General features: G+C 38.4%; 1 protein-coding gene across 2 annotated transcripts in view; it reads right to left on the minus strand.

The window, feature by feature from the left end:
• ppp2r3c (protein phosphatase 2, regulatory subunit B'', gamma) overlaps nt 1-14,742 on the minus strand; it is a 33,680-nt gene that overhangs the window by 10,971 nt on the left and 7,967 nt on the right. For both annotated transcript variants that reach the window (XM_043697815.2, XM_043697817.2), the window contains exons 2-7: nt 12,058-12,185; nt 7,871-7,975; nt 2,162-2,274; nt 1,214-1,311; nt 1,049-1,119; nt 816-948 (exon numbers count right to left, since the gene is read on the minus strand). In XM_043697815.2, the coding sequence (XP_043553750.1) occupies nt 816-948; nt 1,049-1,119; nt 1,214-1,311; nt 2,162-2,274; nt 7,871-7,975; nt 12,058-12,185 (648 nt within the window). The remainder of the gene's footprint in view (nt 1-815; nt 949-1,048; nt 1,120-1,213; nt 1,312-2,161; nt 2,275-7,870; nt 7,976-12,057; nt 12,186-14,742) is intronic.

Here is a 14,742-nt window from a genome sequence, read left to right on the forward strand (position 1 = left end):
AGCATCCGAAGAGCAGTAAAATCGACGTTTCGGGCAAAAGCCCTTCATCAGGAATACAGGCAGAGAGCCTGAAGGGTGGAGAGATAAGTGAGAGGAGGGTGGGGGTGGGGAGGAAGTAGCATAGAGACTTCAGGGCAGAGGAAATGACCTGGGAGTTGCAGTGGGAGAGGGACTCCCTGAGATAAGATTTATTTATAACATTTTGTGTAACAACAACCTTTCTTAAAAATAAGTACTTCACTTTTCTCCATAATCATTGGAAATCATTTTACCAGTAGCTTGAAAACTGAAATAAGTTGCTAACTTGTTTTTAAAAAATTACATGAAACTCCATTTCCCAATATTAAAAATTAGGAATTAGTTATCTTATGAATAAACAAATGAATTATTAAAACAAATGACATTCAGGTAACCAACACAACTATCAAAACATTAAATTATTAATTTATGGAGAAGACCTACAGACTGAATTTAGGAGAATGTTAATTTCAGCAATTCAATAGCTCCGAACTTTCAATCAAAAGCTTTTTACTTGAATTATCAATTGAGATTGATGTGAATCCCATATGCTCTTAACAAGTAGGTTTCAGCAGATTGTACTCAACAGGGCATTGTTGTAACAGCTTGGAGCCTTATCTCCCTCAGGAATAAGAAAATAAGACACACTCTCAACTAATCACAACAACCAAACAGAAGACTGCTATCTAAAATACATAAGACTAGAAGCATAGCCATAAAGAACAAAAAATGTTTATATTGCTAAGACATGATAAATGTTACAGGGTTTATGACTTGATGAGGAAATATCCACTTGCCTGTTCGGAGTGGGTCGAGGAAGAAAAAGAACTTTCTAACAGCAGTGCACACATAGAATGAATAGAAGGACTTTTCTAAGCCATCAAGCTGTGGTAAAGTTGGAATCAACTCCAAAATGTAATTTTCCAGATCCTGTTGATATAATTTAATGTGAAGTTAAGGTATCACAGAACACAACAAGATGGAAGTGTGATAGAAATTGTCAGATTTGAACGTAAGGTAGGATACTTACAGATTCACGAAGATATCCTTGACCAGCTACATCATATAAACTCAGACCTATCCTTGTTTGATGCAGCCAAACTAAAATTTAAATAGATTTAGTATGTTGTTTTATAACTAAGATTATGTAAAAACTATATAAATTTATCTGTTAGTTTGCATAAGATTCCGCTACCTTTTCTCATGACATAGTTGAAGAACTGCATTATGGAGATCCTTCCATAGGCATCATTGTGCAAGAGTTTTGCGAATATCTTAGCTGCAAAAAACTGCCTGTTGGATAACATTAAAATGCAAGTATGATAGCAAAAAGATCATATAAAAATGTTCACTAAAATTGTATTGAAAGGGAACACCATAGAATCAACATTTAAAAAATAGATTTTAATAAAATACATGATTGTCAATTGCTTGGCATTGCTTAATGTTTTTTCTTTCCTGAATTATTGCTGTAACTTGGCACAGAGATTGTTATTTTTAGTCTGACAACACATGCCAAGAGACATTTTGGGGCTTTACATGAGCAATCCAAATCAAGAACAACATAGGAATTAGAAGCAGGTGTAAGCAATCCAGCCCTTCAAGCCCACTCTGGTATTTAACATGATCATTGCTGATCTTATCCTGATCAGAGCTCCACTTTCCTGCCTGCTCCCCATAGCTCTTTATCCTGCTTTTCATCAGAAACATATTTATTTATTTCTTGAATAAGTTGATCGATTCTGCCCTTATTCAGCATAAGTATGGTTGGGGAAGGGAACAAAATATCAATTACACACAATAAAATTGCACACATCTTCAAAATAATCACCCTGAAATCTTGGGCTACTGAAAACATGAAGCGAGATGATACTGTTGAGGGAATTCTGCTATATAGATATAATTACTGTTTAGCAAACTGTACCTCATTAATTCACTTATGTTCTTAATTTAGGTTAAGATGGGCCAATTTTGAGAACAGTTCAATGATCTATGTTGTTCATCAAATAAACACACCAGAATAGTTTTTATTGCATAATTCATTACATGCATTGGATTTAACAATCAGTAAGAAAATGGTCTTATTAATATGAAGAGATTTTCTTCAACTTCATCGGAAATGGTGCTAATAAATGGCACTTACTTGCATTTCTGTCCAGCTTTCTCTTTGACCTCCAGAAAGTTTTCATAATTTATCATTGCTTCCTCTCCTATCAGAGGAGGGGTTTGATGTTTGTCTAGCAAAAACCACAAATTCTGTAAAACAAAATAAGAAAGGAATATTATGCATACAGATTGACATTTGACTAAACAACCGAGACTCAAAGTGTCCTTTAGAAATCCATAGTAGAAGTAGAAGTAGAAGAAGAACTAACAAGCCCCTTGTTGCATTAGGCAGATTTCACTGCCAAAATAATGTTGGTGTGCATTATTGTCCCTAAAACATATCACAATGATAAAATACTTGGCAGAGTTTATGTCAGCAATTTAAATGATAGATTCTCTCACATCTGCTGTGTCTTGAACATGTTCACAAACCAGTTGGTTCAATGATTCACGCACACTGATTCATGCACCTTGCACAATGTATCGGAAATTGCTTTGGCTCCTGTCAGCTTGAAACACAGAAAATTAAGGCACAGGAGAGTAACCAATGATTCGAGTCCTGATATAACAATCACACAAAAGCAAAAATGAAAACTAAATTAAAATTGCAACTTGTAAGCCAGCTTATGACAGCTAGGGGTGAAAGAAAGTGCTAACCAGTTGGAGGTTCAGTGATTCTTGTTTGGTCTGTTCCCTACCTCTACTTGAGTGCCTGTATCCGCAATAACTTTAGATTTCACTGAGTTTCTGCTTTTGCATTCAGAGGCAAAATGTTTTATTAATTTTTATTTCAAATATATGTTAAAGAAATAAAACTGCTTTGACATTTGTTTTAATAACACAAGGTGTCATGAAAACTCAGATTTCACCTCATGAATACTGTCAAAGTGGCTTCCTTTTCAAAAGGACAATTCACTACTTTGGATACCCAAAAAATCTTTCATATAAAAGAGAAACAGCAAACTTTGTTTTAACCTGCACTGTATGAATTGGCACTCTCTATAAACTGGCATAAACTATATTCCTCAAATTCCATAAAGGATATTGAATTATTCTGTCAAGTTATTAAAGTTTTAAAAAATTATTTACCTCAATGTAAATATACTGTATTTTGTGTTCATTCAAGTTGTCACACAAAATCTAAACAGTTGATTCAGTTTTAAGTCAATTTCGCCTTAAACACTGCAATCTACCTGGATGGCCAAGTACTCAGATGAGGGTGTGATTAAGAAGGCTTTCTCCACTCAGTTTTATTGAAGGCAAAGTTGCATTATCATTTATCACTTATGTTGTAAATAAAGTAAAGCAGTGATGTGTACACACCCGGCCTTACTTTTTTATTACTTAGTGCGTGTTTTGACACTGTTTGTGTGGACCTCTTGATTATCTGAAATATTTGATCAACTGGCACACCTCTGGTTCCTTAGGTGCTGGTTAATAAAAGGTTTGCTGTATTTTCTTTCCAAAATTTTCTCTTCCTACTCAATTGAACAACAGGATGCAGATAAAGCAGATTTATAGTTGCTATTAAAGAATACACCAGTCTATTTTGTAAATAATTCTCCCTTCTTCCAAGACTCCATACATTCCCATTCATCTACGGATAGAACTGCTGAAATCTAAGTTGTAAGAAAGAAGTCTGAGATCATTTTAATTTTTTTTTCTTAAATGCAAGGAATTTACCCATTCCTTAAAAAAAGTCTCAACTTAATATTAGTTTTCATTTAATAAATGATCTAATTTACATTTTTATTTTAATTTTATAAAATTCCATTGATGCTTCATTAATAACATTTATTTACAAAATCATCATTAACATAAAATATTCTAAGGTGCTTTACAAGGGAATTATAAAACAATAGCACCAGGGAGATAAGAGGACAGGTGACTAAAAACTTGTCAAACATTTGGTCAGAGATAGATATTAAAGTGCACGTTAATGAGCAAAAATGAGATAGAGCGGCAAAAGAGCTGAAACAGAATTAAAGAGATCCAGATATCTTGGAAGGTTGTGGGGACTCAAGGAAATTATAGAAAAAGGTTAGCCATAGAAAACAAGGATGAGAATTTTAACATCAATGCCTTACTTAAATGGGGTTCAATTTGGGAATGGTCCAACATGGGGGCAATAACTGAAAGTCTTATCAAGCAATAGTCATGTCCCTACCTCCGGACCAGAAGGGTAAATGTTCAAGTCTCACTTCAGGATGCGATAGCCACAGAATGGTGACATAACACATCTAAACTGGTTATAAAAAAAAAAAGTCATGATGTTAGGGTTTTAGGCACAATGGTAGTGTCCCTGCTTATGATCAGATGACGTAGGTTCAGGTCCCACCTGCTCCAGAGTGTGTCATAACATGTTCATTAAAAATAAATACAGTAGTAATGATCGATGGGAGTTATGACAAGGACAAGGTTTTAGTTTGTGTTTTGCAGAGGTTAGAACATGGGAGCTGGCTGGAATTGCATTAGAGGAGTTAAGTTTTGACATTCTGAAAGAATAGATAACATTTCTGCACATGAGAAAGTAAGGCAGAGGTAAGGTCTAAGGGAAAACTGGGCAGTCTTTGCGATAGAACAGATGCATGATTAGAAGCTGATCTTGGGCAAAAAATCTGACACTAAGACTGCCAATTGTCTGGTTTAGCCTCAAAGTTGTCAGGGAGAGGGACAGTCAGTGACAATTAGGTAGATAAGAAAGGCAAGTGCAGTCCTGTCCAGCTGGATGATAATGAAAATACATTAGAAAAGATGCAAGGTTTGTGAAACACTACGTAGGACAAACAGGAAGAAAGTTAGCCACCAGGATACATGAACACCAGCTAGCCACAAAAAGACACGACCCTCTCTCCCTCATAGCCCTACACACGGATGAATAAAAAACCACCATTCAACTGGGACAACACATCTATCCTGGGACAGGCTAAGCAAAGACATGCCAGAGAATTCCTAGAGTCCTGGCACTCCAACCACAATGCCATAAACAAACACATAGATCTAGACACTATCAACCCCATCTATCAACCCCTCAGAAAATAAACAGATAATGACATCACCACAAACCCCAGGAACCCCATCCAGGAGAAAGATATAAATAGAAAGCAGGAGACAACAGCTTCGCTTCACTTGGAGGTCGCCACTGATTATGTTACCTAGCCAGGTAATGAAACGTCTGGATATCAAACCTACAGCTCAGCGAGCAAACCTACACCCTATTAGAAAAGATAGTATTATCAATAGTGTCAAAGGCAGACAAAACAAGAAGGACGAAGGGGTTGGATTACTTTCACCAGTCATATAGAACATCTGTTGACTTTAATAGGAACTGCTCAAATCCTATGTCCTGGCAGAAATTCAATTGGAGGGATTCAACATATCTGTGAAAGATAGGTGTCGAGTTGGAAGATAGCAACAATTTAAGGAGTGTGAAGAGGAAAGGTTACTTAGAAATGGGGCACTAATTAAGATGGATGAAGGGACGGAGTTTAATTTTTTTGAGCCAAAATGTGATGATGGCAAAGTTAAAAGAGAGAGGAACCGCACTTGAGGAATAAGAAGAGTAAACAACAATTAAGGAGGGGTTGGGAAGGGAAGTTGGGAAGTAGTTCTAGTAGAGTAAGGTCAATACAGAAGAACAGGGGTCTAACGGACAAGATGAACCTTGAAAGACCGTGATGGGAAATTGCCAAGAAATTACAGAAAGATACATGTTAGGATATAGGTGAAAACCTTCCAGGAAATTTGTCCTTTTGGACTTTGGGAAGAAAGAAAGTAGCAGTGGGAAGTGATAAAGTACTCTCAATGCTAGCAAAAAAAAATTCATGAACTTATTGTACATACTGGAGGCAAGAGTGAAGGAGACAAAGGAAAGGGGTTTAAGAATACAGTTTGCAGTTGAGGAAAGAAGGAGCCAAAAAACGTGGAGCTGGAAAAGCACAGCCAATGAGACAGCATCCGAGGAGTAGGAGAGTTCTTCATCAGGAATCAGGAAAGAAGCCAAGGGATTACCTTGTAATCCTGCAGTTTACACAGCAATACATAATTGTTCTTTATATGGTCTTGTCAAGTATGGTCATGAACAGCTAAAGCAGTTATCAATTGCCATATTCATTCAAGTTTGTGTGTATTGTACTTAAGGGTGAAAATGGCCAAGATAAAAAATTAGTAATGGTGTTGGTGAAGCATTGAAAACGGAGATGGAGCAAGTGAGCGGATCAGTGCCTACAGAAATGCTATGGTGAACAAAAGGTCACATGATTGAGAATTTGAAAGTACAGCTTAGAGATATTTCTTCCAAGGCACAGAGACCAAAACAAGTAGGATTTGGGGGAAAAAGTAGGAGGTGAATAGATAGCAATTCAAGGAATTGATCAGAATTGTCTTATGAAAGGTAGGTATTATGGGAGCAACAGGATCATGATATAGCAAAGTAAAGAGGATTGCCATAAATACAGATTGAGGATGAATGTGAATAGAGTTAAGGGAGGATAAGAAGGGAGTGAGCTCAAAAGAGAGGGAGCAGGATTAATTACGATGGAGGTTGAAATTGCCAAGGATGAGCGGTTGCTCAGCACAAAAGCTGCTGGAGGAACGTAATGAAGATAGCTTGGTGACAAAATTGGTATGGTATTTAGGTAGGTAGTAGAAAACAACGATCTAAAGAAAGATCTGAAAAAACACAGCAAGTCTGGCAGCATCTTTGGAGAGAGACCCAGCACTAATGTTTTGACTCCACTATGACAATTTTACAGGTATTAAGAAGGGTGTGATCATCCCTCAGCTATATTTTAGTCAATGGTATGATGTTGTTGCCATTGTCCACAATAAGTTCATGATTCTGAGGGCCTTGATCATCAGTGAAAATACATTTTACAGAGAGATACAGAAAGAGGCAGTCATAACAGATACGTTCACAGGATCAAAAGTGAGTCATAGCTTGGATGAGGGAGAAGATGGACGGGCTGCAACAATGGGTTGGGCAGAAAGATCATCAAGAGAATGGGATGGACTGATGGAGTATATAAATGGGCCACTTCTGAGGATTGATAGAGAAACAGAGGGAAGATGTTCGCTTGTTGAAGAGGGAGTGTCAATCCTGGGATAGAGACAAGATATGACAAGGTTAAAAGTACTGAAGGGTTACTACAGAAATTTGGGTGGAAAAAAGATCAATAAAAGGGAAAAACGAAAGGAATGACAAATTACAGGAGGGAAGGGTGTTGGAGAGGTAAGAAAATAAATTTAAAAAAAGGAGAGAAAATGAAACATAGAAAGTGAGCTTAGGTGCAGAGTGGAAAGCAAAACTTACATATAAATGATACTGGGGAAAACTCAAAGTTATGTAGCTCTGTTATATAATCAACGTGATGATTGCTATGTCCTAGTAAAATGAAAAGAGTCAAGTCCAATGTTAAAATCAGAAGTCCTATCATGTAGAAACACACACCCACAGGTAACACTGGTTAGCCAATAAACAAATAAAGCAAGTAACTACACCATCTGTCACTTGTTTAAGACAATATTTCCACCCATTTCCTTTCTTTCTTGTTGGTAAAATACATTTAATATTATTGAATAAGGAAAACAAATGCAGAGATCAGATAATGATCACATTACAGACAATTCCACTCGCTAGTTATTGAGGTAGCATGCAGCAGCATAGAATGTTACTGCATCACCAGAGTTAAAATTTTCAATAGTTTCTATGACAGTACAGCCAGATAAAAACTTTGGTTTTTCAGACCTGTAGCTCTTCATTATCCAACAATTCTCTACTCTTCCTTTGAAGAAATACTGCCCTGGATTCTTCCCTTAATTTCTGCAACAGAATTTCATCTTCTGCTGGAAGCTGATACAGAATTGAAAGAAAAGTTTATTAAAATACCTACAGACTGCAATATGTTGTTTAACTATAATTTTTTTATCCTACAAAACATCAGCACATAAAATACCAAAGGCAGAGTAAAAACACAATTAAAGTTACCAATTCTGATGCATTCTAAAAGAACATTGCTATTTTTGCAGGAATTTACCCTGCATATTGTTGCTGTTCATTAATAAAATTTAACTTCATTCTGATCTAGATTTTGATTTAACTCAATACATTTGAGTATGTATTTTGACTAACTGCAGAACATAATTATTTGATTTTGCCTTTTGAGAGGACTTTTCATTTTCTTTTTGTCCATTTTCTTTCTTGGTTCAAAATCATTCACTGATCAAATAAATTGCCAGGATGATTAATTCCCTTTATCCCTTCTTTGAAGATCCTCACTCAACTGCAAGGATGCTAATTTATTTTGGGAACCATTGCAGGGATATCCACATATTGTTATAATAGATGACAAGCCACCATTGCTGTTCGATGTATATGTGCCTTTCAAATGAAACCCTGTGGGTGGCACGGTGGCTCCCTTACAACACCAGGGACCCGGGTTTGATTTCAGCACTTCAGCCTTGGGTGACTGTCTTTCTGGAATTTGCATATTTTCCCCATTTCTGCCAGTGAGGGGTGTGTGGTTTCAACCAGGTGTTTTAGTTTCCTCCCACCGTCCAATGATGTGCAGATTAAATGGACTGGCAATGATTAATGTAGGGTTACGGGGATAGGTTAGGGTCTGTACAAACTTAACGGACCAAATAAAATCCCTACAGTGCAGAAAGATGCTATGATTCTATTTAACAAGAGTTGGCAATTCAAAAGGTTATTGAATATTAAGCAGGCTATGGAATAAAAAAAAAACTACTGCTGAGTTCATTATGCACTTAAAACCACAAAGGAATTGTAGTGCTGATTTTTAGTTTACATTGGCATCCAAGATCAACAATACAAATTAATTGTTAATTAACCTTTGCTGAGAAACTGGATAGAATCTACATTCACAGCGATGCTGAACAACAATTTGAAAACAAAATATAGAGCGTGTTGGGGAAAAGTAAATCTTATGCCAAATCGTTTAAAGCAGTCAGGTGAGAAGACCTTGAGCAATTAACTAGCTTTTATTCATAGTCATGGGGAAATTACATCTTCGTTCGGAGAAGTCTGACACAATTCCAATGAAATACAGAATGTTAGAAGTTATATAGTAAAATACAAACCCACTGCCCATCAATTATGCAACCTAGGGGCAGTCGTAAAGTTCACATATATTGTCCAAACCTACATTTCTTAATGTCTACAAAACTGAATGTTATCTTACACTGCAGGTTCAGCTAGACAAGAACAACCAATACAGGACATAGAGAAGCAATACATCATTCTATGAAGCAGAATTATCTAATGGCAGAGGAGCAAAAACAGTTTCCAGCTGCAAGGTCAAGCTCCAAAAACAAAAATTAGCAAGCAACATTTTACTGCAAAAATTGCTTTGTGACAAAAATGGCTTCCATACAATTTTGGTCAAATTCTCCCAGAGTGGAATATACGGCCACATCTGTATCAAGGGAATTTATTCTTATTAGGTCTTCTTACTTCAATTCATACATGAGGAGGAGACTGGAAATGCTGTTTTAAAAACTAATGCATCCCTTGACGATTCCACATGGAATCCACATAATTCAATGCGTTATTGAATCATGAAACTCAGGTAAATTGTAGATTTATGTTTGGCGGGTTTGGAGTTATTTTACCACACTTGGGGAAAAAAAAGTCAAAACAACAGCAGTTTTAAAAGGGAGAAGAACAGACGAAGGAAGCACATGGTGAGGACAGTGAGTGAGTGAGTGAGTCAGAGAAAACCTGCACAGTTACTGCCTTTGCTGTTTTTGAATTCATGTATTGCTGGACATCAGAGTGCCTCTGGGAAAATTAACAAAAAGAGTGAATTTCACAACTAATGTTGGAGGAACCTGTTTGGCAAAGTTCACAACACAGAATCAGATAAGTTAATCGTTGTTTTAAATCTGCCCAATAGTAAGGCTGCAGTAGTGAGTACAGTGGGTTATTTCTTGATTATATGTTTTGTGGAGATAAGTCTCTTGATTAAACTTTAAATATAAGCCATAACTATTAATTTAACTTGGTGCAGTGTTATGTAGAGGAATAAGATGGTGTTATTTTCTGGGTCTGTAGATTGCGAAGGAGCAAAAATGGCCTTTGCAGTGATATGTACTTCTTGTCAGATGTGGGAATTTAAAGAGTGCTTAAGGATTACTGTGGATTATATCTGCCATAAATACTGTTGGATGTGAATCTAATCAGATCGAATGGATCAGTTGGAGAGACAGTTCGAAGCGATGAGGAACTTGCAACAGCAACAGTATGTGATGGATGGCAGGTATAGGAAGGGGGAAAAGTCTCAGATACAGTCACATAGATGGGTTAACTCCAGGAAGGGTAAGAGAGGTAGGCACCTAGGGCAGGAGTCTTTTGTGGATATACCTGTTTGAAAAGGGTATGTTGTTTGGAAAATGTAGGGGGTGATGGATTGTCTTTCAGACTGGAGGCCTGTGACCAGTGGAGTGCCATAAGGATCAGTGCTGGGTCCTCTACGTTTTGCCATTTACATACATGATCTGGATGTGAGCTTAAGAGGTACAGTAAGTTTGCAGATGGCACCAAAATTGGAGGTGTAGTGGACAGCGAAGAGGGTTACCTCAGATTACAACAGGATCTGGACCAGATGGGCCAATGGGCTGGAAGTGGCAGATGGAGTTTAATTCAGATAAATGCGAGGTGCTGCATTTTAGGAATGCAAATCTTAGCAGGACTTATATACTTAATGGTAAGGTCCTAGGGAGTGTTGCTGAACAAAGAGACCTTGGAGTGCAGGTTCATAGTTCCTTGAAAGTGGAGTCGCAGGTAGATATGATAGTGAAGAAGGCATTTGGTTTGCTTTCCTTTATTGGTCAGAGTATTGAGTACAGGAGTTGGGAGGTCATGTTGCGGCTGTACAGGACATTGGTTAGGCCACAGCTGAAATATTGCGTGCAATTCTGGTCTCCTTCCTATCGAAAGATGTTGTGAAACATGAAAGGGTTCAGAAAAGATTTACAAGGATGTTGCCAAGGTTGGAGGATTTGAGCTATAGGGAGAGGTTGAACAGGCTGGGGCTGTTTTCCCAGGAGAATCGGAGGCTCAGGGGTGACCTTATAGAGGTTTACAAAATTATGAGGGGCATGGATAGGATAAATAGACAAAGTCTTTTCCCTGGGATCGGGGAGTTCAGAATTAGAGGGCATAGGTTTAGGGTGAGATGGGAAAGATATAAAAGAGACCTAAGGGACAACTTTTTCACGCAGAAGGTGGTACGTGTATGGCATGAGCTGCCAGAGGAAGTGGTGGAGGCTGGTACACTTGTAACATTTAAGAGGCATTTGGATGGGTATATGAAGAGGAAGGGTTTGGAGGGATATGGGCCGGGTGCTGGCAGGTGGGACTAGATTGGGTTGGGATATTTGGTCGACATGGACAGGTTGGACCGAAGAGTCTGTTTCTGTGCTGTACATCTCTATGACTCTATGACTTGAACCAATTGTCTCTCCAGAGGAGGAAATGAGGTAAACAAGTTTACCATGTTGCCTGATCTTGACTGCTGTGCAGTGACACCTGCTGGAAACCAAGTATAGTATAACACAAGGACCGATTGGGATATCGTCCACAGTAGAGTAGTCAACACAAACCGTTCAGGTCACACATCAGTAATGACCACTTCAGAAGACCACAGGTGGAGACGGATTGGCACTCTTGAAATTTTACCCTTAAGAGTCCCGCTTTGAGAAAATAAATGGGAAATTAAAGTTTTCTAGAGAATTAAAAACTTCACCAGAATAAAAAGGCCTTCAGTTATTACTAAAACCATAAAATGGATTTAAAGAAAACATTCAAATTTATTTTTGAGACCACCAGAGACTTAACAAATGAGATTAATTTTACAGCTTTTACATAGTAGAAAGTGTTATTTATTTGTCAATTGAAAAAAAGAGACCTACCCTATAATAAAATCTTGGGATGCTTTTGTAAGATAGGTTGTTCTTTTTCCTGCCCCCTCTCCATTCAACATAATACTTGGTGAAGAGATCCATCTCATTGTCCTTTGGTTCTTGGTCAGACGTTTTAGCTGTTTTATTTGAAATTAGATAGAACCATTAATATTTTTTCCCAGGAAGGATCATGTCATGAACTTCAAAACGTTTTGCTTTATCAACATAATCATTTTCAATGCATCCAAGAAGCAACTAGATATAGCACTTGGGGTGAAAGGGATCAAGGGTTATGGAGAGAAAGCAGGATTAGGTTATTGAGTTGGACGATCAGCCATGATAGTGATAAATGGCGGAGCAGACTTGAAGGGCCGAATGGCCTCCCCCGCCTCTATCTTCTATATTTCTAGGTTGCTATGTTTTGGGCTTTTGCCCGAAACGTCGATTTCGAAGCTCCTTGGATGCTGCCTGAACTGCTGTGCTCTTCCAGCACCACTAATCCAGAATCTATGTTTTTAATGTCATATCTAGATGTAGAGTCATACAGCACAGAAACAGACCCTTTGGTCCAATTCGTCCATGCCGACCAAGTTTGCCAAACTAGTCCCATTTTCCTGCATGCCTGCAAACCTTTCCTATTCACATACCTGTCTAAATACCTTTTAAATGTTGTGAATATACCCGCGTCTACCACTTCCTCTGGCACTTCATTCCACATATGAACCACCTCTGTATGAAAATGTTGGCCCGAAGGTCTCTTTTAAATCTTTCTCCTCTCACTTTAAAATTATGCCCTCTAGTTTTGAACCCCCCTATCCTACGGAAAAGACCTTTGGTGTTCACCTCACTCCAGTGAGGAATGCCCCAGCCAATCTAGCCTCTGTTCAACTCAAACCGTCCAGTCCCAGCAACATCCTTGTAAATGTTTTCTGCACCCTCTCCCATTTAATGCTTCCTATAGCAAGGCAACCAGAACAGGACACAGTACTCCAGGTGAGGTCTCACCAACGTCCTGTACAACCTCATCAATACATCCCAACTTCTATACTTAATAGTCTGAGCAATGAAGGCAAGCACACCAAAAGCCTTCTTTACCACCCAAATTACCTATGACATAACTTTTAAAGAACAAAGTATCTAAACTCTTAGGTCTCTCTGTTCAGCAACACTCCCCAGCATCCTACCATTAACTGTGTAAGTCCTGCCCTTGTTCATCTTATCAAAATGCAACACCTCACACTTCTCCAAATTAAACTCCATCTGCAATTTCTCAGCCCATTGGCCCAACTGATCACGATCCCTTTGTCATCTTACATAACCTTCTTCATTGTCTAGCATCCCACCAACTTTGGTGTCATCCATAAACTTGCTAACCATGCTTTCTAAATTCTCATCCAAATCATTAACACAAAATGATGAACAATAGTGGACCCAGTTCTAACCCCTACAGAACACCACTGGTTACATGCCCCCACCCAAAAAAATAACATCCCACCACCACCACCTCTGTCTCCTACCTTCAAGCCAATTTTGCATCCAATTGACAAGCTCTCCATGAACCTCATGTGATCTAACTTTACTAGTTAGCCTACCATGCAGAACCTTGTCAAAGACTTCACTAATGTCCACACGGGTAACATTTACCACTCTGCCCTCATCTATCTTCTTGAGCACATCCTCAAAAAAAAAGACAGACGATTTGCTAAGAAACAGCAAACAAACCAGAGAGTACTGTCCCTCAGGGACCAGTAAGAGAACCACTGCTTCATTTTATATATCATTGCATTGCAACTTCATTTTATATATCATTGCAACTACACAGACCCATTCCCTAACCAATATTTACCCCAAAAATGTACCTAACCTACACATCCTTGAACACTATGGGCAATTTAGCACATCCAATTCACCTAACCTGCAAATCGTTGGATTGTGGGAGGAAACCTGAGCACCCAGAGGAAACCCACACAGACACAGGGAGAATGTGCAAACTCCACATTAACAGTCGCCCGAAGCTGGAATTGAACCCGGGTCCCTGGCACTGTGAGGCAGTAGTGCTAACCACTGAGCCACTGTGCTGCACCACATCTAGAAGGACAAGAGCTGCAGATCCATGGGAACACCACAAGTTTCAAGTTCCCCTTTAAACCACTCACTATTCTCACTTAAAAATATATCATTCCTTCACTGTTGCTGGATCAAAGTCTTGGAATGTCCTCCCTAATGGCATTGTGGGTCAACCCACAGCAGGTGGACTGCAGCGGTTCAAGAAGGCAGCTCACCACCACCTTCTCAAGGGCAACTAGGAACATGCAATAAATGCTGGCCAGCCAACGATGCTCACATCCCACAAGTGAATAAAAAAAGTCTTCACACAGTTGTGCAATTGTTCCTTCAGTCAGGATCTATCTGCAGTGTTTATCCTCCATGTATTCTGAGGGGAGATTTAGTAGAGGTTGTCAAAAATCAGAGTTTAGATAATGTAAATAAAGAAAAACTTTTTTTTACAGTGACAGAAGGCTTCATAACTAGAGAACAAACATTTCATGTAATTGCCTGTGGTGTAAAATTCCAAGCAGTGGAATGTGGTGAAACGGTTAAAAATTATGTCCCAATACATGTGTGAATCTAACCGGAATGGAGGTGTTGCTTAGTCCCGTGTGAATCTTCTTATCTGTATGTAACCAGAATGGA

The sequence above is a fragment of the Chiloscyllium plagiosum genome, unplaced genomic scaffold (genome assembly GCF_037043375.1).
Source record: "Chiloscyllium plagiosum isolate Xiang-an unplaced genomic scaffold, Cpla_swu_hap1 HiC_scaffold_8, whole genome shotgun sequence".
NCBI classification, from domain to species: Eukaryota; Metazoa; Chordata; class Chondrichthyes; order Orectolobiformes; family Hemiscylliidae; genus Chiloscyllium; species Chiloscyllium plagiosum.